This window comes from Hippoglossus stenolepis, chromosome 9 (assembly GCF_022539355.2).
Source record: "Hippoglossus stenolepis isolate QCI-W04-F060 chromosome 9, HSTE1.2, whole genome shotgun sequence".
In the NCBI taxonomy this organism is placed as follows: Eukaryota; Metazoa; Chordata; class Actinopteri; order Pleuronectiformes; family Pleuronectidae; genus Hippoglossus; species Hippoglossus stenolepis.
Window position 1 is genome coordinate 5,511,757 of NC_061491.1, and position 25,012 is coordinate 5,536,768.

Genomic DNA, 25,012 nt, shown 5'->3' on the forward strand with positions numbered 1-25,012 from the left:
AACGTACATTTGTCCATGTGAAGAATACAGCAGCTAATGACTGGGCTTTTGTAATTTTCTCATGTCATTTGTTTCGCTCAATATTTGTTGGTTGAAAAATTCTCAAAATCTCTAAGGTTTTAGGTACAGATGTGTAGAGCATGACACAACCTCTGTGCTAAGTGCACTGAAACTTCAAACAGCAGGGAATCAAAAGTAGAATGCAGCTTGCAACTCTAATATACTCAAGAGCTTCCAGTCTGTACTGAAATACAGGACTTAAAACGCACCAGCTTCCACCACTGCTAAAAAAGTGTGGCACCACCATTGGTACCTGTGCTGCTTCACTAACATTAACACATCACTTTAAAAATGACAATAGTGCAATGTGCATTAGACAAAACTAAGTTAAAAGTGAGTTACAGAAGCACCATGTGTGTGAAATTACAATTAGTGTGCAGACTTGATCTGAGTCCATATTTAATGATATTTTTTTCAGTCTGTAATAATTTTTAACAGTTCCATTTAAGAAACACACAAACACGACAGACTAGTGGATCATGAGAATAAAAATCTTTATTAGTGTTTTATGAAGTCTGCATAATATGCCACACGCCTGAGAAGCTTATGGTCAGAAAAAAAAAAAAAAGAACTGCTCTATCAATACCGCCCTCTACTGGTAAAACAACTGCGACATCTACTGTACTGACTGCTTTGCAAAAAGATTACTGTTAAATACACACATACTGTACTACTGTTATGTATATGTACGTCTGGTCCACGTCAGTTTTTGTAATGTATTTTTTTCACATTCATATGTTGTAGGCCAAAGATAAAAACAATGTAACACTGGACCCTAACACATGGTTCAGTTCCCCAAATCCAAACACCACTAGGTGCACTTAAAGTACAATCACTAGTGCCATAAGGTAAACACATTTACACCAAAAAGAAGGGAGGGGGGAGGGAAACATGTTAAACTCGCAACAGCCACTTAATGACAATAATGGCAGAGTTTAGGCTAATAAGTCTGGTTGTACATACTGTATTTTATAGACAGAACAAATACAATACACACATTAACACAGAATGTCCCGATGTGCTGGCACATTTGCTGATCTTCTCTCGTGGAAGAAAACTGCTCTCCTCCTACGTCACTGTAACATTTTGAAAGCCAATTACATCTGGTCGACCTTACCCCGCCTGACTGAGCACCAAAAGGCTACAAGAGGTCACGTGTGTTCCAAAAAAGTGAGATGAGTGAATGAATGGCCATCACAAAGTTTTACATGCCTCTGGAATCATTTAAACCATGACAGGAGAGTAGATTTTGGGTTTCAGGCAAAATGTTGTTTTGTGTACTTTAAATGCACCGGATTTCTTTGCAAAAACAAAGGATAGAAACAGACTACACATCATGTGGGGCAGTGATTTTTTTTTTACCAAGACAAAGAGCTGCTATTGGAAATGAGTTCAAACTGAACCTTTTGGGTAAAAATGAAGGAATGATCCATGCCCTTCATGTCACTTTAGAAACAACTGTGGTCTTGAAAATATTACTTCAATAAAAAGTGAACGACAGAAAAATTTAAGTATACTTATATATAAAAATACATGAGAATACAAAAAAGTAGCAAAACAATGGGGATATAGGCTAAAAACAGAATGAATTTATTGATACCTTCAATTTCTCTCCTGGTGAGACGTTTAATGTTTCACCTTGGAGACCTCCAGGACTCCCAGTGTTGTGTCAAAAAGAAAAAGAAAAACCTTTTACATAACAGCTAATATTCTCTGGTCCCTGCCCAGTGCTCCCTGCAAAGCCTGGCCAACATCTCTTAAGCTTCCATAGCAGGCTTTTCAATGAGGATTTACGTCAACTAAGTAAAAGGACACATAGAGTCCCTCTTAATTACAAAGAAATAAACTACAGCCAGACTGAGTTTGCAGTTTGTTTAGGGGTTTTGGGTTTGTTTTTTAACTAACATTCCTATTTGTCCATTAAGAGGTATGTCTTATAAAGACACACGTCGGGAGTTACAAAAAAGGGCCATTCTGGCAACGTCAATTCAATCCAAATTTCACAAAACACATTGTGGCGTTTTCCTTCATAGGAGAACGACCACCAAGGCCATCGTTTCTTCACCAAGCCTCCTCCCCTTCACAAAAGATGGGGCCAAGTTTGCCGGAGAAAATTAAACTTAGGTTCAGAACAATGGTTGGGGGGCTGGAACGAAAATCATTTTAGCATTCAAGCTCCTGTTACTCATACAAGCAATCTTCAATACTGAGAAACTATTCACAGATATTTTTGGTATTTCCCCTACTTCCTGGACTAAAAACCAATATACATTTCATTTGTACCACAAATAGATCTAATATTAAGGATTTGGGGAAAAGCAATTTAACAAGGTGCATGACATAGATGGGTAACAAAGTGCCAATTTTTTTTTTTACTGAAAAGTGTGTGTTGTGTGTGTGTGTTTGTTTGTGACAGTGTGGGTGCATTTGTTCTTCTCTGTGTGTGTGTAAAGTTTATTGAGGGATGTGGAACCGGGCCACAAATACTATGAAGTATGTTACAGAAAATACTTTCTGTTGGGTTTCCATTTTTTTCATGAGAGGACTCACAAGTTTAAAATTTAATGATCTTTGTAATGGGCTGAGTTTTTTTGGGTGTTTCCTTAGCTGTTTAGGACATACTGGAGCAACGTGCAGATGGGGAACCCATCTGGGTTAGAACCTTGTCCAGCCACTGCAGGGGGCCGTTCAAATGCAGCTCTATCCAGCATGGAGTGCTAGTGACAGTTTGCCGCCTGCAAAACAAACACAAACATATAAATGTCTTGGGAGGATATGGCCAGAAAACAAAGGTTGTAGTTTCTAAGTCTCTCATTGAAATTTATTTTGAAGATATGTATGTGAAAATACATATGCAAGTCCCACTCACAAAACAACAAAAAACATTCCTGCACTTAACCACTTGCCTCACATGTGACAACCTCTGTCATCAATAATAAGACACATTCTCAAAAAGAAAAACTAAAATTATCCTTTGACTAGAGCTGGACAATAAAACAATAACAATATTTATCACAATAGCAATATAAAAAGATTCAATATATATCAATCATTAAGTTGAGTTTGAGATGCATCAGTCAGAATTCATTCTTTAACTCAAAGTTTCACTTGAGTTGTCTAAAGCATTGTCAGATAAATAATTATTACACACTGATAGAAATCAGATTCATTCAAACCAGATAGGATATGGAGCATGTTTTGGTGAAAACTGTAGATCTACAGTTAGTTGGTATTACTCACCTGTACTCGGCTCCCCAGCCTTTAACAAAGCTCATGCGGATGGTGCACATCCTGGTGAGCTGGTAAACAGCCTCAAAGCCCTGGTTGACTGACTGAGCCAGCAGGGCTGCAAATTCCTGGTTGTTGAAGATTTTTAGATTACAGCCTGAAAGAGTTAAAAAGAAAAAAAGGGCATCAGATAAAGGAGGTTTTCTAAAAGATCTAACAAACCGAAATCTAACATTCAGCTTTAGACTGGTACTGGTCTGTCATTGAGCATCTGTGACCCTGATTTTGTTGTGGCGTGTTTGATCTGTGTTTAAGCTGTGGCTGCCGGGTCACATGACTCTGATGAGTCAGCATCAGAAACACTTGGTGAGAATGTGAGCTCTGACTGGCTGTTCAGCTGAGCCAATCAGTGATTGCATTCATTTAGTGCTTTTTTCATTATTTTCATGTTCAAGCAAATCTTTACAATTATTATAACTGTATTATTATCAGACATACTATAAATAAGCATTTTGAGTACACAAAATCACAGTTTAGACTAAATGACAGAGTACAGATTAGCAAATGGTAAATTGACTGTAACTTGTTAAGTGCTTTTAGTGGTCGATGAGAAAGTGCTATATTAATACAGTCATTCATACAGCACTTCTACATGCAGTGCTTTTTCAATCACACATCATTCATACACCATCAGCACAGCCATTTGTGGTTCAACTGCTGGAGGAGCCAGGGATTGAACCACCGACCTACTAGTTAGTGGTTAGCAGTGGATAAGTACGTTGTACTGCAGCAGTGAGTTTACAAATGTATCTATGGATGCTGTGATAAGTTTGCCATGTCCCCCCCCCCCTCGAATGTGGATCCCCATTGGAATCCTTTGCAACTAAATCCAATCCAAATACCACAGCTAAAGCTACAAACTTTTCAGTCACATAAAAAGAAATAGAATTGTATTTTTATAAATTTTTGATGGCATATACCTTTTCAAAATCCAGTTCATTAATGGTATAGTATGGTGGGCATCTATGGTCTACTTTACATGGAATGAGCACCATCATCCCCAGGAGACATCCATTTTATACTTTATATTGTTCAGTGGGTACTTCAACTGCAAGCTAATTTCTCTGATTGTAATACAAGTGACATTTACAGCATCTTACCTGGAGGAATTTTACACACTGTTGCTGGATGCCAGCCATACCGCTGATTGCAGTTTGGACTCTGGACAAAGATGGCGCTATCACTCAAGCACTCAGCAAATACCTCCCCTCCAATGTAGTAGAGTCTAACTCCTCTTCCTGAAAAAACAGACAGAACATATTCCTTGATATGTAAGTAAACATGAGACCTTACTTAATCAACATGTGTGAATACGTACCAGTGACACATTTTGTAAGCAAACACAAACTATAAGAAATCAAGATGTTGTACACAGATGATAATGTAGCATGAAGCTAAGTGAATCTATGCCATACCTATGTGTCTCCGGGTCATCTCCACAGTGGCGTTCCTGTTGACATTAGACAGCAGGCCCAGGCAGAAACGCTCCGAGTTCGATGGATCTGTGAATCCGTCCACCGTCAGCGAGGGCTGAGATGCGTGGAACGTCTCGCCCACGCGCTGGTTCAGCTCGTAGTATGCTATAGAGCACCAGAAGGCCGGCTCCGAGTAAGTCACCGGCTGCAAGTCTACGGCAGAAAAAGATCACGTCAGTAATGTTTCTCTAATTTTAACCCATTTAATCTTTGCGAGCGGGTGATGTATGTGTGCATTTGAATATAGAGCGGGGCAGGACAGACGCAGTGCGGTGCGAACAGGACACACATCTCCTTTCTCTGGTATTAATGCATTTCTTCGTCATCTCTCTGTGATGTGAAAATATCAGATTTCCACACAGTTTCCACACTGTTTGTCCTGCTCATATAGTTTAATTATAAAATCTTGCACAGTGTCACTCCTGCAGCTGCTGACAGCGCAGGTGAAACATGTGACACAGACGCAGGCTGATACAGGAGTTTAATGTGGCCCTGAATAAAAATTTAAAAAAGGATCAACTTGACAGTAATAATGATAATTTACTGACAAGATTGTGAGTAGGATTCAGCCCTGTAGTGTTTATTCGCATATAGAGTGGGGAAGAGAAATCCAACCATAAGGGGTCACTTGGATCACCCAAGACGCATGTTATTCAGGCATAAACAGGGCCCTAGACCCTGCGATCGGTATCGGCCTTTACTACTTCAAAAGATCGGTCCCAAAAATCCTGATTGGAACACCCTTATGTCCGAGTATGGAATATTAATTAACCAGCTTCAAACCTGTGATGTATTAAACATTCAGCATGCTTGTGTGTTCTGTATTGTTTAAGCAAAATTTGCATCTTACCCATGCTGTGATTGACAGGAGACAGCGTGCTGGGGGACAACTCGGCTGGAGAACCTGACAAAGAAAACAGGAAGTCTTTGATTTGGACACTTATTCACAGGGGACTATAAAATTAACGACATAGACGTGACGAAACTGGCGTCACAATATTGTTGATCACAATACTTTTCTATATAGTGTTAAACAGATGCTCTTTACGGTTACTAAAGCGTCGTCTGCATTTCCTACATTTCGCTTGTTAAGATAATACAATTTGAACTTACTTAACTGTACAAAGAACAAAAACGACGATGTATAAAACAGTAAGCGTACTAGCTTGCTGATGTCATTATGGTTATCATTAGCAGCACATTGGGGACGCTAACACACTGAGGGAGAGAATTTGGAGCCAGGCCGAAGTGTTAGAAAGACAGTATATACATGTAAAAGTGTATTCTGTCAACTACAGACAAAAGGATGTACCTTCCTTCTAACATTCTTACATCTGTTTCCAAAGGTGAGCACTGACAGGTTACAGGAAAATACAGTATCAAATGTTAGATATCAAAACCAGGGAATTCAGAGCTGCAACTTATCCAGCAACTATTCTTTTACTTGGTATTGTCAGGCGTTTTTAATTCAGAAGTATTTTTCAATGAGTCAGATCAGTAGGAATTCACTAGAAAACATGCATTTATCATGTGTAAGAGCCAAGTCTTTCTAAATTCCTCAAACAAGTAATACATGATGAATATATGTTGAAGCAGAGGAGATCACATAAAACTTGAGAGATTTTACTTTATTATAAGGGCATTCTATAAATATTGTCAACTGTCGTCCTATTGATTATTCAAACAGAAGACAAGAAGTACGTATCCCCTGAAAATGAAATTGAATTTGACCTGGTTGGGAGCTGAGGACGACAAGGAAAATAAAGATATATATAAATAAAAGGAGGCGCTAGTCTAGGGTACCTGTGTCCATACTTTGATTCATCTGTTGATCGCTGGCCTCCCCATCCTCACTGATGTAGCCAGGTGGTGGCGTCTCTGTTAAAATGATGCAGGGACAAAAAAAAAAAAAATGTAGCTGTGACATTATCAAAATGTAATATGACTGTTTAACTTACGGAAATATTTTTTTACAAATCACAGTAACGTTGAGTATAAGGAACATGCATAAAGTGCATAAATTACAAGAATAACTGTACTTTCAACTGTACTTGTAAATTCTGTAGTGTCAGCATTATGTTAGCCCCGTTTGTAACCCTTCAGTGAATTATTCAAATATTGTCACTTACATGCTGTGCAGAGTTAAACTCACCTGGTATATAGTTGTTTGGAGGTTCAATTCCTGCTGGAAAGTTTGTGTTCTCGGGTATGGAATGAGTGTAGTCATCCAGAGGTGGCAGCTCTGGCAGAATTTCTGAGTGTCTTGGCACAAGAACAGGAGGCAGCACTACAGTGTTGGGTAAAGGATCAGAGAAGAGCCTCATCAGTCATACTATTTCAAAAATTGTTTGTCTGAGGTTTTTGGATGATTTTGGTTCAAATGAGTGTGGCAAAACCTTGGCAACAGCAATAATGTAATGATGAATCACTAACTGATGAATAGTGCTAATTTTAACATTGTACACCCCTAAAACCCTTATATGCAAAAAAATGTTATAGTTTAGTACAGTATGAATTGAATACTGTTAAATTCGGTATGAAACTTAAGCTAAGAGCCACCTGTCTTAGAATTAAGACTGGAAACCGGTAGTCTGGCTCGTTCCAGGTTAACCGTAATGGTTAATATATCCTTACACCCCGGAACCTTTTGACAACACACTTGTAATTTAATATAAACAACAAAACAAATGTTGACCATTTCTAAGCAGTCAGTAGTGACTTTCTGTACCCACTGGTTGTGTTGCAACCTAAAGATGACCACAAGAAGCAGTCCTGCAAGCAACACCCCCATACAACCAAAAACTGTAACTATTTATGTGGATTAAATAAACAGAATACAACAAGTTAATACGCTAAGCAGCATTTAAAGGGCTGGTAGGCCTATTATGTTACTATTGGATAGATCCAGACTAGTTCGTTTTAGTGGTGGGAAAATTAATCATTTTTTAAGTGAACGATGCAGAGACAGAACATAATTGATTCATGTTTTCTGCTACGTTCACTTTTAACCACCGCTGCTTCAGGATGAGGACAGACGCATATTTAAGGTCCGATCGTCTTTTACTGTGTCAGAGTCTCCTGTCTGAGTGTCCTCCCTCCACTCTCCGGCTGACCGGTGCTCACTTTACACTCAAACAATAAACACAGACACAAATCAGATGTTTACTTTGTGTTTGTTGATTAGCTTTAGAGTTTATAAGACACGTATTTAAGTACATGCGTACCGTGCGGACGTAGTTCATCTGCTAAACACAACACGAGACGCGCACACTCAGGACATCAGAGTTAAAGTGACCGGATTCATGACACCAATTCATTATTGACCAGCAGAGTAATGCGCCTCGATGCTGCCATGGGGGGCAAGGCAGGGCCACCCTGACACAGTAACGGCTAAATATGCAGCACACAAGTCTAAACTGAATGAATGCCAAATCAATGTGGAGAGCACTGCCCACTGTTAAAGACTGACCGTTCTAGACTGATTTTTGAATGGAAAACCTTATCTTGTATATTACAGCACACTTGTAATCAGAGTCTAAAATACTTTTTTAAAGCACAAATTATGAGGCTAGTGAAGATATGATAAAAATCATCTATGATAATAAAATCTATGATGCATCGATAATCGTTTTATAATCAAATTGTAGCACTCTGAATCTAAAGCCAATCATGAGGTGCGTAGAGATTCCCACCCAGAGTAAGCTTCCTAATTTCCAGTCAATATTTTAGCTAATATAACCTCCTGCATGCTGTAACTTCATAGTTAGTGTACTGAGATGAGAATGCTTGTCACTTTCACATCTGTCAGCAATTAAAGGAATTAGCATATTTTTTGATTCACTCAAGTAGAATGTAGGACAAGTTAAACAAAATGCTACATAGGCACATGTGTTTAAAACGTTGCTAGTTAGTTAAACTTTTCAGGTGGCACTTGGAACTGACAGAAACTGTGCCACAAACATGCACTGACACTGACTCACAAACAGATGTGAATGTTTTAGGAAACAAAAGTCAACTGGACAGTCTTCTCACCTGGGGTCTCCACCCTCTGGTAGTGGTAGGGGTTGATGCAGACCTCGTCCTTCTTGAGGTGGAAGGCATACTCACAGGCCTCGATGGCACGCAGCTCATGGTGGCTGTGAAGGTCCGGCCATCGCCACAAGCGGCAATAGATAACATGGGGAAGCCCCTTCCTGTGGGAGACCTGCAAGCGGCCATCCAGGGATCTGATTGAACAGCAAACAAGAGATGGTGGTGAGAGTGGAAGAAAATAGGGTAGAGTGGGGGTGGGCACATTATATGGCCAGGGAGGGGAGGGAAATGGAGATGGATTGGATTGAACAGTGACAAGAATGAGAAGCAAAGATGTTCTAAATATCTGTCACCTCCAACATTTAAAGACAACTCTCCCACATCAAGTTTAATGCAACACTACACAATAGTTGAGGATAGTCACCTGGTTTGGTCAGGGTAGCTGTATAGGCCTGATGTATCCCACGTTTCTATCGTATTTGGTGTACTCAGTCCCCATATTTCAGAGCAATTGCTGTGTACAGAGAAAACCACAAAACAAACACAAAAAACAAATAATAAACATGGGACATGGATCATTCAGAATATCAGTATGGGTAAGGTGAACATTGCAAGGCCTATTTTATTGGAATCTTATGGAAAAATAAAAGACATCAAATTATTTTTCACCCACGGACATTAAAGATAGGAACTTCAAATAAGAGAAGCCTTTTTGACAGATTAAAAAAATTTGAACTGAAAATGGAATCTGCTAAACACACACAATGAATGAGACAAAGGGCATTCTTCAACTGTGTGGCATTGTATCAAACACTAAAAATAACCTTTTTACTACAGTCAAACTTATCTGAGACATTCAAACAAACAATGAAGACACACAATGGCACAAAAGAGAAGGGGGAAAAAACAGAGGACGCAACCTTGGGCAAAAAAGCTAAATTTTCAGACATTCTCAAAACATTCACAAGAACATGAACAAAAATAAGAAGTTAAAAACATGGAATGGGAATCGTTCCTTCTGAATAACAGGACAATGATAAATTTGACATGTGTAATGCTACAAATTCACAAAAAAAAAAACATAAATTGGATCAAAACTACCATTACAAATTGCAATTGTCTGGTTCGTGACAGGGAAGGAAACCAACTGTTTTCCATCAGCTATAGAAGCTCATAAATCCTACAATGCAACAACTATTCTCACTGATGGAAACTAGTATCCAAAGTATCCAAATTATGAATGGGTAACTGCCAAAATGGCAACCAGGGTAGCATCCCAATCAATATGTACCAACGTAAACATGGCTGGTAGCAATGCCCAAATCTGGCATTATTGAGGGCTTGTCACCCATCATCATGTAGATACCGTCTAATGGTCCTGTCCTCTCAAATAAATGATTCCGTCCACATCATGACCGCCACTACATTTCTACAAAAGCAACATTGCTGCCTAGAAAAATTCTCAGGCAATAACAAAGAGCCTGCTATCTATAGACATACAAACATCTGACGTGGTACTTGGCAGTACATCAGTGAGGAAATCTGTTAACACAGTGTTCCCACTGAACGTGAGTCTGGGCCGTCAAGGCTGGCCGATAAAGACAACATCTTTCGCCCTTCTAATGTCTATGTCCCCATGACAGTAACAGAAATGGTCTAACGGCAAGTACAATTGTAAACAAACAGTAATTTGATTGATTTGCAGCTCATTTTAATGAGCTATTTTGCATCACTAATCACATATCTAAACAAGGGTTTTTAAGTTTTATGAGATTACCACTTAACAGTCCATAGTTTTATATAAGGCAAAGGTTTCAACTAACCACACTTGCAGGACACACACGTCTACGAGCAGTAGTTTTTGTATTTTTTATTTTTTATTGAAGAGTAATTATGTGCTGGGCAGTATACCTGGGGATGGTGACACACTTGGTGTTGCAGTTCTGTGTTGTGATAGCTTTCTCCAGCTCATCTAGCTGGCCCGTCCTCTTTAACTTCTTCACTAAGCTCTTCACAGCCTTCTCGCACCATTTCTCCTCTTGCCCATTCTGCTCGCCACCACCCGCTCCGCCCTGGCCGCTGGATGACTTCTTCCAGCCCAGCAGCCTCTTCACCACGGGAGGGGTGAATGGCAGGATGGAGGACATCTTAGCTGGACAAGCTGAGAGTCTCCAGAGGACTCGACACAAGCCCGAACTAACACAGACAGAGGAGACCTGGAGCTACAGTTGGGACCCTTGCTCAGATGGGGCCCCCTCTAGAGACCAGTGGGTGGATGCTAGCAGGGCTTACTCAAAAGAGATGGACACCTGAGGAGAAAGTCACACACAATTCACATCATTACAAACACAACATTGCACAGAAAACTAACCACATCTAGCTGATCAACACAGTAAGAGGAATGTATTAGTCAATGCAGCTTCCAATAAGGACTGAAATAATACGTATAGCAGTTTTGTCAGTGATAACACGTAGATGACATTAGTGCCTCTAGTGTGAGCAGTTGTAGAATAAGTTTAAAAGCAGAAACGATCACTTGACGTTAGCTTGTCTCTCACACTGCTCGAGATCTAAGCTAGCGAACTTGCAAACTTGTAAAGTTAACACATGGGGTGTGCCTCGTACCGTCGCATCCAGAACACACATGCAATCACGACCAGCTACTGACGATGATAATGACTAGCAAAGTGAACGCTATCAAATAAATGCAAAGAGAGCATGTAGTATTTTGTGACAGCCCCCCCCGTGCTAACACCAACTGGCTTGGGAAAGGCCGGTAGCTAGCTACCTGGTGGGGGGGCCTGCTTGACTCAAATCACAACAATAAGTTCGCTAGCGTTAGCTTGCTGAGTGCTTCACAGCAAAATGCTAAAATAGTGTTAACTAAACACGAAAAGCGAAATACTTCAGTGAACCTATCGGAGTAGATGAGAGGGAGTCTGTGGAGAAGTCCTCGTATGGCTAAGTCAGCTAGCGTTAGCTTAACAAGCTAGCTGGCAGCTTGTTATCAAAAATCCTTTTGTTGTGATCCACGAAAAAACCTCCTGTGCGCAACAGTCAAGTCGCGCTACTTCGCTACCTAACGTCGGCACGTCACAGACATTTAGGCTACGATTAATCTCACCACACCAAATTTCACTTTGTGAGTCTAACCGTCTTTATGTCTTATGTGAACGGAGCTGATGTCTGTTGGTGACTTTTGCTAAAATAATGGCACCAGAAGGAGTTAGCATCTTGGACCAACTCTTCCAAACTGAGCCCTGGCTCCCGCTGGCTAACGGAGCTAACGTAACATCTCTCTCACAAATCAACATGCTTCAAAGTCGAGAAAGCAGCTTCAAGCGTTTCAGTAGTTACCCCAGTTTTACAGTCCAGCACTTCGCTTTTAGAGAAGAGTGTGCGCACAGCCCTTCAAACGCCTCGTTGACAAAAACAAACGCCAGGACAGTGTTGTGCGGCAACTAATTTTGACAAGGCTTGTATGCTGCTCTCAAGTTGCTACCAGTGCTACTGAAGCTAGTTAGCTAGGTTAGGTAGACCGGAAGAACACAACAAACTGATGGCTCCCTACAGGGGCTTAATCCCGCCTACGTGAAAGCTGATTGGAGGATTATGAAAAGGCCTCAGATCACTGGTCCATGTCCTTGACAATCCTCATTGTTTATTTGACAGCATGGCTTCATATCTGTCACTCAGCGGTGTGGAGCCAAAGGTAATTTTAGAATTTGTCAACTCACTGTTTACTTTTTTCAACAAAATAGAAATATAAAGACATCAATCAGGTTTTATCTTCTTTCAGGAGTGGGCGTTTTTATGCCTTCACTTCCATTTATAAATCATATACACAACTTCCACTGGTCTGGTTGATGGTTAATACCCAATATGGCAGGAAGCAGTAGCCCCTCCCCTCACTCAGGTGGCCCATCAGTTTGTATTGGCCTCACCTGGCACCAGTATAAAATGCAGCCCTTTCACAGTCAGCCACACTTGGCCTGGTCTGTGTCCTCTCAAGTGATGGCTGTATTTCTGTTTCTTTGTGCTCTTTTATTGCTGTTCTCAAGGTCCTTGCAAGGTGAGCCAGGTGAAGCTTAACAACTTCTACACCAACAAAACCACCTGATTTACACTTTACATGTGACTATTTACTTCATGTGATGTTTCTCACTTCAGGCACAGAATTAAGGGTGGTGCGATTTATTCAAAAGTATTGCAGTGATTTTTTTTTTTTGTCCTTCTCTTTTCCCCCTGTTGACCTGATCCAAACAGTTGTTTCAGCTGGAAGCAGTCATCTGAAGTGCAACCTGGGCTCCAAACTGTGCAAGGACGGCTCCGAGTGTATCCTCCATCGCACTGTGTGTGACGGAGAGCCTGACTGCAGGGATGGTTCAGATGAAGAGGACTGTCCAACTGAATGCAACAGAGGTACGACACGGAATTCACACTAAATACACAGTGAGCTCAAGTACTACTAGCTATTACTTTCTTAGGCTTTTCACCTACCTGGATAGTAGCACACAGGACCATTCTGTAAATGATTAAGTGACTTCAAATCATCCAGACTCTGCTACCGGAATCGTCACCTGAACCAAATCCATAGACTGCATCGCACCACTCTTCATCCAGCTTGATTTAGCTTCTGGTCCAACAAAGAAAATTCACCTTTTTAAAGGCCTCTATAACCTGGCTGCCCCTCATACCTGTTGGACCATCTTCAACCCTTCACCCCTTCCCATGCCCTGCGCTCTTCCTCGGACACTCTTCTTTCTGTCCCTACATTTAAACCTTCAGCTGCTCCGCACCACAGCTCTTTCCTGCCTCATCTCTGCTGGCTGAACTGTATTGGACAATGCAAATCACAACCAAAAACTCATCTGTTTAGAATAGTCTACCCTACCCAACATCTTTCCCTCACAAATCAGTTTTTCACCTTTTGGTTTTACTTGTGGTCACTCCTTTGCCCTAAAGGTAGGTGTCTTTACCTTTTTTTAACCTTTGGTTTTACTTTTGAACTTGTGTCACATATGGTGTACTCCAATTGTAACTCCTGGGTTTACTTTAATTTGTTTATCCCATATTTGAAGGTGTCTAGTAAAATGAATGATTTAAAAAGTAGCTTAATACTAGACTAAAATGGACATTTTATAATCAACATGGAGGAATCGTTCTGTTGCGCAAGATGGCATTACTCTAAGCTGGCTGCACCGAAAGAGACATGCATATCTGAAGGTTCTCAGTCATCCAGGTCAGAAATTGTACAAGAGCACATGGGCAACTGGACTTTTTTCTTTTCCTTTTTGGATGGGAGGAGAAACACAAGTTGCCTATGTACACTTCTGAAGCTATCGGAAATAGAAGTGATTTTTAATTCAAGCTCACACATTGACCTTTCTAAAGCCAAATTGTCTTATGTCCAATGTTTATATTCAAACAGATCAGTTTCGGTGTGCCCATGGGAAGAAGTGTATAGAAAAGGACCAGGTTTGCGATGGCGTTCCTCAGTGTCAGGACCGTTCTGATGAACTCCAGTGTATGAAGCGTATGGACGGCTGTGTTCACCACTGTGACAACAAGAACCGCTGCTTGCCTGCAAACTTCCTCTGTGATGGAGAGAGGGACTGTTTAGATGGCACAGATGAGGCAAACTGTGGTAGGTTGAAATTAATATATGGATCTCTCTGACATTATCATACCTATAGGACATGTGCAGATTGAAACCTTGAATCATAATGGTTGATCTTTTTTCTGAATCAGAGGACCTTGAGGAAGAAGAGTATAAAGTGGAAGAAAGGACCAGGGTGCCCTCTAAGCCCCATTTACCTGTGGCTACAGCCATTGTCAAGTGTTCTTTGAGTGCCAGACCCTGCAAGAACAATGCTGGGTGTGTCCTGTACAACCATATTTGCGATGGCGAGGCAGACTGCAGCGACGGCTCAGATGAGGAAGAATGTGTATCAACATGTGAAACAAGTAATTTGGAGGGTTTGAACAAATGTACAGGGTTAAGAATGGCTTTACTGCCCTCTAGTGGGTAGCATTAATTACCTCCACCAAGGAGGTTGTGCTTTAATTGCTGTTTATTTGTGTCTTAGCAGAAATATGCAAAAACTACTCTACCAATTTTCTTGAAACTTACAAAAGTGCGTCAAAATAAAATGGTCATAAAAGAATAAAACCCCTAAACGTGTAACAGAAATTTAAGAGCCACCTGATACAATAAAGACTAGAATTGGGTAAAATCAGGGAATGCAGCACAATAGAAGTACCTGTAAGCTACTGACTCAGTCTGCTGTAGTTCCTTGGGTGGGGTGTTCCAGACACGCACTTATTTCAAAAGGTCTGTCCCCCTTAGTCTTCAGTTGAGAATCTGGAACAGTTAAAGGCCCCTGTCAGGGTCTCTCAAAGCGTGAGCAGGGTTGTGGGGGGGGGGATGAAAGATTAGCAACATACTGAAGAGTCAGACCCTTAAGTACCTTGTATGTAATGAAAAAAAACCTGAAACTCCAGCCAGTGTGAAGAGGTGAAAACTGAGGCGCTGTGTTCCAAACTGTTTACTCTAGTTAAAAGCCTGGTTTACATTAATATTTCTTTAACATTGCAAGAGGGGGTGCTTTTCTTCCAGATGTATTAAATATACAGGATATTGCTTCAATGGCACATTGATAGCCAGCAATTTGGCTGACATTACATGAGGACCTGAAGGAAGTAGCTGCACATGCATCTGACGCATTGGATTGTATTGTCACCACAAAGTGTTTATTTAAAAAATATGTGTGCACAAATGGCACCATAATAGGTTTAATACAGTGTAATGTTCAGAGGAACATCTCGTTGGGAAGGAATCACACAATTTGACCAACATCACATCCATGCCATGTGTCCTCTGCAGATCAGTTCCAGTGTGCCCATGGAAAGAAGTGCATTGAGCAGAGCCAGGTGTGTGATGGTGCGCCTCAGTGTCAGGACCGCTCAGATGAGCTGGACTGTACCATGCACATGGACGGCTGTGCTCACCAGTGTGATGACAAGAGCCGCTGCATTCCCAACAACTTCATCTGCGACGGGGAGAAGGACTGCTTAGATGGCAGCGACGAGGCCAACTGTGGTAGGATGTGATTGAACTTGGAATTGAATATTGAGTGGATTAATCGGCTCTGCTCTTACACGAGGCTTGTGTGATGGTTTTTGTCCCCTCCTCCCTGTAGCTGAAGAGAGCTGCAGTGCCACTGAATTGAAGTGCACCAGTGGCCAGTGTGTGTCTGCCACAATGCGCTGTGATGGACACCCAGACTGCTGGGACCGCTCGGATGAAGAGGGCTGCGCCAATGCACTGGTCTGCACCACCAAACACCGCTGCCCCGTGAGCAAGGAGTGTCTGGTGCAGGAGTGGATCTGTGACGGATATCAGGACTGCAAAGATGGCACTGATGAGAAGGTGCATGTTGAAGGCAAAACCATATTTATAAATGCCTTTGAGCCAAAGATGAAGCTTGCTAAAGTATCTAGGATTAATTTAATTTACTCATCTCTTAAACAAGCACATTACCAGTATCTTGGAGAAAAACTAAGATTAAACTAACAAATTTGACAGATTTTGAGAAAACGTAACAGCTGTGTAGTGTGCGTTCATTGTAGTGCTTCTATATGGTCATTAAGCTGGTGGGAAATGTGTATGTGCTGTACTTGCACTTTGGCCCATGCTATAAGTACATAACTGTACACAATATGCAAAATCTGCTCATTATTCATCGTTTTTCCTGTTTGTATGAAAGAAATCAACACTTAATGCAGTTTTCTCAGTTGTTCTTCCATCCACACTTGAGGCATTTTATAATGGTATTTTAATATGTATTTTCTGGCTCGGCTTTAGAGCATTTCAGCAAGGCAAAAGCTTGGTGACCTGACATTTTAAGGCCAGGGACTTAATGGCCTAAACATTTACCTGGGCACCCTGTAACCACAGTTTTCAAATCAAACTATGAAATGATAGTAAAACAATAATAAAATAATAGACTTGTTCCTCCTCAGGATTGTCCTGTTGCTCCACTGACCTGTGGTGAGTTCCAGTGGTCTTGTAAATCCAAGACCATGTGTGTTCCTATGGCCTGGAGATGTGATGGCATGAAGGACTGTGATGATGGCAGTGATGAGACTAAATGTGAGTATTAATGCATCACAAAAAACAGACTACCCCCCCCTGATACCATGTTTCATGTCTTGATGTCTGCTCTGTCAACTATAGTAATGTATCCCAGAACAATGCTGCAGTTGTATGTAGAATTCTGACCTTCATTGAAGTGTAAAATCTACACTAATGAGTCACAATGCAGCTGATTGGTGCAAAAGGAAAAAGTTATATTAATAGGTACATAAGCAAGTGGTCACTCAGTTTTTCCTTCATTTCAGTCAACTGAGACATTCAGCTACATGTAAAACCAGGAAAGACATTTCTCATGAGAGCTAAAATCGTAACTTTTCAATAATGGTGGTTTTCCTTTGTGAAATTGTCGCTGAATACTTGTAAAAACTGTGCACACCAGGTGAGATGGTGCCGTGTCTTCCTCACCAGTTCCAGTGTGGAAGTCGTGAGTGCCTGGAGCCGTCCCTGGTGTGTAACGGCATGACCAACTGTGCAGATGGCTCAGACGAAGGAGGCAGCTGCCAGATAAACTGTGCAGAGAAAGATGAGAGGCGCTGCTCCCAGAGCTGCTACAACACGCCGCAGGGACCGGTGAGAACCCTGTATACAGTATTAACATGCAGATTTTAATTCGTCAACTTCACGCAATCACAGCCTGTCTGAGGGGAAAGGTAAATGCATTAGAGACTGTGACTTTAACAATAAAATTAAGCTTCTTATCTTTCTTAAACTTTTTGTACAAAACTAGTACGCAGTAATGTGTACTCCCAAAACATCTCACTTTCTGTGTAGCGTTGTAGCTGTTCAGCAGGATACAGGCTCATGGAGGATGGGATGACGTGTGCTGATGTTGATGAGTGTGAAGGCCTGAGCTCAGGTGTGTGCAGTCAGCTGTGCATCAACACTCCTGGCTCCTACAGATGTGACTGTCACCCAGGCTACATAATGGAGGCAGATGGACACCACTGCAAGATCACAGGTAAAATCCTTTCAGAAGTTGCAGTACACTGAATTATAGTCGCAATGTGAAGAAGAAATCTTGCAGCTGAGAGGAATAATCTGACATTGATAAAATAAATTTTCGTACCGGGTGTTGGATGAGAATTTATACCAAAACATGTAGGTTTAAATATGAAGAAACAGCCAGGAGACAATTGGCTTAGCATAAAGATTGTAAGCAGAGGGGAAACGGCTAGCCTGGCTCAACACAATTCTTCTACCAGCCCCTCTAAGACTAAAATTAATCTTGGAGATATGTATTTCCAAAAATATGAAATGTTCCAGTGTAAGCACATGGTCCCTTATCTACACACTTCTAACAGTTCTGTTAAATGTTTTTATTTAAATATGTTTGGTCCCTTTAAATAAATGCAACAACTGACATTATCCTTACTTTAATTGACTCCATCTATAATCTCTTCTCGACCCTCAGGTGAACCCTACCTGTTGTCGTCGGTCCAGACAGACCTGATTGTGTTTGGACTGCGCAGTGGCAGCATGGATATGTTGTCCTCCACTGCCAAGAAGGCCATCCTGTCTGTGGATTACGACTGGAGGGGGCAGAGGGTCTTCTGGGTCAGTCTGGACACTGGGAGCATCAGATGGTCCTCGATGGACCAGAAAAACACAGGGACGCTGATTAAAGGTTGGTGTGGTTGAGAGTATTGCAGGTGACTGCATCAAGTAGAGGGCACAGAGGAAGAAGTATTCACTGTACATTCGTTTCTGCAGGCGTGCGAGCTGATTCTGTAGCTGTGGACTGGCTCGGCAGGAACTTGTACTGGATTGACGGGGTGAACAGTAAAATTGTTGCCATCAGACTTGCCACAGGCACTGCAAAATCACAGGACCAGACTGTCATCCTGGATGAAGACCTGGATCAGCCCCGCTCTCTGGCCCTGCTGCCACAAAAAGGGTCTGTACGAATTTATTTCAATTAGCATTGTTTTGCGATGTTAATGTAAAATAACCTAAGATCAGTATTCAAAGACTATCATTTTTCCACCAGGCTGATGTTCTGGACAGAGATCGGTACTGTAGTGAAGATCGAGCGGGCCGGGATGGATGGCTCCGAGAGGGTGGCAGTGGTGAACTCCAGTCTTGGCTGGCCTGGTGGTGTGGCTGTGGACACCAGCTCTGACAGAGTCTATTGGACGGATGAAAGACTTGGAGCAATTGGATCTGCAACGTTTGATGGAGATGATATCCGGGTAAACCAATCTGAGAGTGATGCTCTCATGTTATCAGTTTTCTGTGTTTTAACAATAATTTAACAATTTTTTGCATTGTTTCATATGCATCCAACAAATCTTGCTACAGAACTTTCCTCACTTAAACTCAAATAACAGTAAAATAAATGTGCCATGTAAAAATATCCCTTTCAGATCTTGCAGATGAAAGAGACCTCCAGCCCATTCTCACTGGCAGTGTTCAATGACATGCTCTACTGGTCTGATGCCAAAAAGCGAGTTGTCCAGGTTGCTCATAAAATCTCTGGCAAACGCCATCAGGTTCTCCTGAAAAGACAAAGACAGCCTTTTGGCGTGAAGGTGAATGAAATGTTTAGGAATTGTGGGTTTTTAGGCCCAGACGGAAAAGGGCTGGTATTGTATAGTAGTTGGTTACTAAATTTGGATCATGTGTGAAGTGCTCACAGCGGCTGGCCAAACAGCCCACACCCAGCTTTTTGATATGTTTGAAGTTTTCCATTAATAAAGCTTTTAACCCATGTTGGCACAGTTTAGAGAAACTTAAAAAATCCTGCAGTCGCTCTGCATCAAGTGTTTAATCAGCACAAATATAACTTCTGTTCCCTTCTTGCAGATTATCCACCCATGGCTCCAGATGGGAAACCAGAGCCCCTGTGAGAAGATGGCTTGTTCCCACATGTGTGTGTTTGCCCGGGGCCCCAAAGCTGTGTGCAAGTGTCCCTCTGGTCTTGTACTGGCTGAGGATAGGCTGACCTGTTCCGGTCTGGTCAACTCTGCGTTCCTGCTGATGCTGTCTCCATCCACTGTCACTCAGGTTTACTGTGATGCATATTTACACAAGAAGTCTTATCTGCTTTGGCAGAATAAAGTGGTATATTGGATATTGTTGAGAGTTAAGGGAATCAATACCACTAATCTATGCAGTAAATGTGAAGCTAAAAGCAGATGTACAAAGACTAAAAATGGTGGAAATGGCTGTTTGTTCTGCATGGAAACAAATCCATTTCCCAGCACCTTTTTTAATATTTAAAGACCAGGATCTAAAACCCACAACTGCAGCACACGTTGTCTTGTCATTTGTAGACCTGTGTATGGAGTTAGGATCAATTGGATATAATGTTTAGACTTTTTATTGGTGTGTAATCTCCAACTAAAAATTGCCTTCATTAACTTAAAATGAGCAGATTATATCTACAGTGAGAGCAAGCCCCCGTCCACAGAGCCATGTTTCTACAGTAGCCCAGAAGAGACAAAGAGGGCCTTTTGCATTTGTCACCTGGTGGCCAATATCGTTTTTCCTACACTTGGAAGGGGAGGGTATTCTTTTGGTTGCAGTCTGTAACCTCCTTATTCAAGTTCACCCAATCCTATACACTGCTATTTACCTCAATGGGTTATTTGCCAGCAGGCTGAGTTGACCTATTCCCCAATACAATTGCATAATACATCATTATGGCTGACTCTCAGCAGTGGCCTCTGAACCCATTTCAAATGTTTCTTCCTCACCATTGATGCTGTGGCAGGAGGCGTGGTCTAATGTTGCCTGTCTGCTCTGATTGGATCTGGTTATTGATTGGTCAAAAGTACAAATGCATGACAGATTTTATGAAGTAATGTACTTTGTTACATCCCACAGCTGCATAAATGTTTATATTGCTCAAAAAGTGATCATCTATTCTAAAGTGACATCTGCCAAATGGACATATTTTGGATTTATGATTTTTCTTTTGCATAAATGTATCTTTATTCCATATGTTTTCAGATCTACCTGCAGTCCCGACACACAGCAGTAGAGCTGAAGGGCTGGCCAGAACATCTGGCCCTGCAGCTGCCCAGTGTCAATGAAGCCGTCATCATGGACTACAACCCACGTGACCTCACCCTATTCTTGACCGATGATGGCACAAATTCACTCAGCGCCTTCAAACTGAAGGACTCGGACTTGGTGTCCCAGGGCCAGCTCCTCAAACTCCTGGGTAACACCATCACTGCTATGGCCCTGGACTGGGTGACGCTTAACATCTACTGGAGCAGCAATAAACAGCCCCGCCTGCAAGTCACCTCCATCATGGGAGCACACACTGCTGTTCTCATCAAGGAGGGTATTGAAAGAATCGGATCCATCGCTCTCCATCCTCCGACTGGGAGAGTTTGTTTCACCAACCTGGGTGTGCAAGGTGAAGGTGCTGCGGCTACTGTAGAGTGTGCAAACATGGCCGGTGCTGGGCAAAAGGTGGTGTGGAAGGATGCTGTCCAGCCCACATCCTTGGTCTTCTCCAGTAATGGGGATGCTATTTACTGGGCTGACTCTGGTAAGCTTTTTATTCACAGTTTTGGAATAGTTCAGCAAGTTGTTACTAGCTGAGGCAGCATGGATGGTATCCTGTTTTTGTGTTTTCATCTTGACAGAGTGGTCCTAGAGACACTTACTAAAGCAAGAATTGCCACAGCTTCACATCTGTGCAAGATATAGTCCCAAAACTGTAAAAACAAATCAAAATGAAGAGTTGAAAGCTGGGTCTGACCCATTACTATTACTGAATAGCCGTCTCATCACAAGATGCCCTCTAGTTGAGATGTGATTTCATGCACTGAAAGTCTAAAGTGCTTTGGAATAAAGCTGTGCTTTGCTGTGTAGAAAAGTGGTAACATATCATGGATTCTGTCCCAGCTTTAGGAAGCATCGGCTCTGTCCAGCTCGATGGATCTGAATACAGAGAGGTGAAGGTTGGTGATGGCCTGGCTGCTGTGGCTCTGAGTGATGATACGCTGCTCTGGATGACTGTCAATGGTAAGGTATCTACTAAATGAAAAGGTATCTAATGTGTGGTCATCTTGACCATGAATATTTTTTCTGCATGGTGGGCACAATCTTTGTACTGTATCAGTAATTCAAGCCATACAAGAAGTTTCCTCAATAGGAAATTGTTGCAACGCACAAAGATAAAGCATCATTTGAATCTTATGACCTTTTTCCATTGCATTTAGTTTTTTCCCATGGCTTTTCCTCTCAGATAAGACCAGGCTCTGGTACCAAGACGAGCAGCAGCCGAGCAAGTTGTGGTTTGAAGTTGGCACACAAGTGGTCAGCATGAAGGCCTTCTCCAAGTCAAGTCAGTCTGGTAAGAACCACACATCAGGATACCTGGGTCATGAAGTGATAACTTCTTGTTGGTGTTAATATAGCATACATATACCCTTTCATATGGCTCCAAATGCAAGCTGAACCATAAGTCAACCATCACAAACACCAGCTGACCGACAGTCCACTTGCTTCAACAGGTTCTAACAAGTGCACAGAGAACAACGGCAACTGCCAGCATTTATGCCTCGCCACCTCAGAAGGCCGGACATGCAAGTGTGGCCATGATCACGTTCCTGTGAATGACACCCACTGCAGCCTGGCGCAGCACTGCCCAGCCGGCAGGAAGCCATGTCTGGATCGACTCTCGTGCGTTCCTGTTGAGAAGTTTTGTAACGGGCATGTGGACTGCTCCGACCATTCAGATGAGAACTGTGAGTCATTTGCTTTTTAACAAGCAATGAGACAAATTGATCAAAGTGAAGTAGATCAGTACATTAATAACATTTTACAAAAAACAGCATGGCTTGTTTGCTGAAAAGATGAACTGTTGTCTCTGTAGGTGTTAATCTAATGCTGTGGTCGGGAGTCAAAACCTCTGCTCCCATCCAGCCTCACAGCGCCCCTCCTCCCCCCTCCCCTTACCCATCTCTGACTGAAACCATTGACCTGTACACCACCATGAATGTCAGCAGCCAGCTCGTGAACCTGGATGCCCAGCAGTGCAGCCAGAGACACTGCAGTAGCAATGGGCGCTGTGTGAAAAACGATGGAGACACCACATGTGTGTGTTCGCTGGGCTATAGTGGTGATTCCTGTCAGGACCATCTCCTGAAGACCATGCAGGGTCCCATCATCTATGGCGCTGCAGGGCTCTGTGTGGGAGTGGTGGTCATTGCTGTAATCGCAGTGCTGGTCAAGAGGAAGAAGAGGGCCAACATGAGGTTGTTTATCTAATTAAGTAAAACCCATCCTGTCGCAACACAAAACCTTTCCACCTTATTAGACTCCACATTTTGAAATAAGCTGAGCTGTATAATTCACTACCTTTTTTGAGCTAAATGCATATATCATGTGTATACATATTTACAAGGACTTTGCTAATATCATGGGATAGAAGGTGAAGATGCAAATATTAAATTATATACTTCTAAGAACTCTTGTCATCAAGTCAGCTAATTTAATTTGTCATGACAAACTATTTATACTGTGTTTTTAAAAAAAAAAACTTTTATAAAGTGCTTCAGACATAAACTGAGAATATATGCAGTGCAATTACAAATTAAATCAAGTAAATGCAAAACAAGATCAAATGAATTAAATGCCTGGTTAAAAGCAGTATGACAAACAATTACAAAATAAAGTGCTTGCTGACATGCTCACATGACTATATCAACATGCTGATATTTAGCAGGTGTTTACCATGTACCACATCAGTTGTATTGTCAAATTTTAAGCTGTTTACCTGATTGCAATGATAGTGGTGAAAGATTCAACCTCAAGGCACCATGAATATCTATATAAAACTTCATGGCCGATGCTGGTCGTGTTAAATGTAACAACGTGTGATCCTTTCCTAGCACAGGGACATGACTGGTTATAGAACTTCCAACTGATCCAACAAATGTTGATCAGTCTGAACCTGAGCGGACTGATGTCATCCATAGAGCTACATCACCAGCTAGCTACAAACATTTAAAATGGACAGATAATGTCTTATGTCAACTTTAGAAAGATTGAACTATGTATTTATGGTCCAACTATAGCTACAGTTCACTATATAGAGGTAGCAGGAGTGTATTATTTGTACGTCTTTCTGATTTGTATTTCTTTCCTTCAGGGGAGCTAGCTCAGCAGCTGTGAAGGAAACGTGTATGACAGACATGGAGAACAAAGCTGAGACCACCCCTAGTACAAAATCTGCAGTCCAAGAGAAGCCAGAGGTGGACCTCCCAAAAACCAGTTACTAGCAGGTTCCCGGTTTGTCTCTGTGTTGGATGAGTAACTTTTTTTTTTCCTTTTCTGCAGGACGTGGCACCATCTGTTGACTGATGAGGATGGCAAGCAGTGTTTTAAATAAACAGTTTTCATTTTCCACGGTTTCTTGTGAAGTTATTTGAGCATCATTTGTCAGACCACCAATGATGTCTTGCTCTGGCCTGTAAAAGATAATCCCTGAGTTATGGCCATGACTTGGTTATTAGGGAGAGATATTCTGCACAGAGTATGATGACGGACATCAAGGAGTGAGCACTCTAACTATAGAAGGAGAGATCAACTGAAGAAAATCTGAGATGGGGTTATTGGCACAAAAACTTATCTTCCTTGTGAGCTCCAAAAATCCTCCACAGGGTACATGTTCTGTATCACATACGTTGATGACTGCAACTAATATTTTTATTTAGATTTAATTTGCTGATTAATTTTGTTTTATAAAATAAGCATTTTAATGCAAATGTCTGGTCCAAAAAACAGGGGGCACTGGCCCCAGCTGATAATACTAATGATAAATGACCATTTGTATTTTCTAAGCTGAAGTACATGAAACAATATATTGTGTGGCTTTGCTCAAAGCTATAACGCTAACGGTAAACAAGGAATGGCTTAAATGTGCACCTTACTGAAATTGTGATGGATATTGGACATATAATTGGCCCCTCTGTGTAAATTGTGGCCCCTTTATAGTCCTTGTCTTAAAAAATCTACAGATTTGACCATGTACAAGGCA

The 25,012-nt window shown here is 41.6% G+C and overlaps 2 protein-coding genes across 5 annotated transcripts; one reads left to right on the plus strand and one right to left on the minus strand.

Annotated features, from left to right (window-relative positions):
• Positions 1-537: 537 nt before the first annotated feature.
• LOC118115022 (mothers against decapentaplegic homolog 2) lies at positions 538-12,386 on the minus strand. Of its 2 annotated transcripts, none has more exons than XM_035165899.1 (11): positions 12,213-12,386; positions 10,767-11,164; positions 9,280-9,369; positions 8,856-9,049; positions 6,976-7,110; positions 6,639-6,701; positions 5,674-5,727; positions 4,764-4,976; positions 4,449-4,586; positions 3,301-3,445; positions 538-2,795 (listed from the first exon to the last, which is right to left on the minus strand). In XM_035165899.1, the coding sequence occupies exons 2-11, from the start codon at positions 11,000-11,002 to the stop codon at positions 2,672-2,674; spliced, it is 1,392 nt and encodes a 463-aa protein (XP_035021790.1). In that variant the 5' UTR covers positions 11,003-11,164; positions 12,213-12,386; the 3' UTR covers positions 538-2,671. The 2 variants fall into 2 exon arrangements, with proteins under 2 accessions (XP_035021790.1, XP_035021788.1); XM_035165897.1 differs by having other exon boundaries at positions 6,627-6,701.
• A 346-nt stretch (positions 12,387-12,732) lies between these two features.
• Positions 12,733-24,379, plus strand: lrp13 (low-density lipoprotein receptor related-protein 13). 3 transcript variants are annotated; one of them, XM_035165894.2, is made up of 21 exons: positions 12,733-12,936; positions 13,122-13,277; positions 14,287-14,502; positions 14,607-14,822; positions 15,742-15,957; positions 16,058-16,287; positions 16,881-17,010; positions 17,393-17,583; positions 17,785-17,971; positions 18,425-18,637; positions 18,724-18,907; positions 19,001-19,202; positions 19,377-19,541; positions 19,816-20,016; positions 20,965-21,514; positions 21,874-21,993; positions 22,217-22,324; positions 22,485-22,718; positions 22,847-23,228; positions 24,125-24,227; positions 24,313-24,379. In XM_035165894.2, exons 1-21 carry the CDS (start codon positions 12,738-12,740, stop codon positions 24,334-24,336), a joined length of 4,227 nt encoding a protein of 1,408 aa, XP_035021785.1. In that variant the 5' UTR covers positions 12,733-12,737; the 3' UTR covers positions 24,337-24,379. The 3 variants fall into 3 exon arrangements, with proteins under 3 accessions (XP_035021785.1, XP_035021786.1, XP_035021787.1); XM_035165895.2 differs by having other exon boundaries at positions 12,733-12,927; XM_035165896.2 differs by having other exon boundaries at positions 12,733-12,927; positions 13,131-13,277.
• Positions 24,380-25,012: the final 633 nt, after the last annotated feature.

Excerpts from the sequence above, each read along its gene's own strand:
- LOC118115022 (XM_035165897.1), bottom strand. The coding sequence starts at position 11,002 with ATGTCCTCCATCCTGCCATTCACCCCTCCCGTGGTGAAGAGGCTGCTG. Across the intron at positions 9,050-9,279 it reads AGCTACCCTGACCAAACCAG|ATCCCTGGATGGCCGCTTGC; the intron begins GTGACTATCCTC and ends CTGTTCAATCAG. Across the intron at positions 2,796-3,300 it reads GGCTGGGGAGCCGAGTACAG|GCGGCAAACTGTCACTAGCA; the intron begins GTGAGTAATACC and ends TTTGTTTTGCAG.
- lrp13 (XM_035165894.2), top strand. The coding sequence starts at position 12,738 with ATGGCAGGAAGCAGTAGCCCCTCCCCTCACTCAGGTGGCCCATCAGTT. Across the intron at positions 14,503-14,606 it reads CACAGATGAGGCAAACTGTG|AGGACCTTGAGGAAGAAGAG; the intron begins GTAGGTTGAAAT and ends TTTCTGAATCAG. Across the intron at positions 17,011-17,392 it reads TGGCAGTGATGAGACTAAAT|GTGAGATGGTGCCGTGTCTT; the intron begins GTGAGTATTAAT and ends TGTGCACACCAG.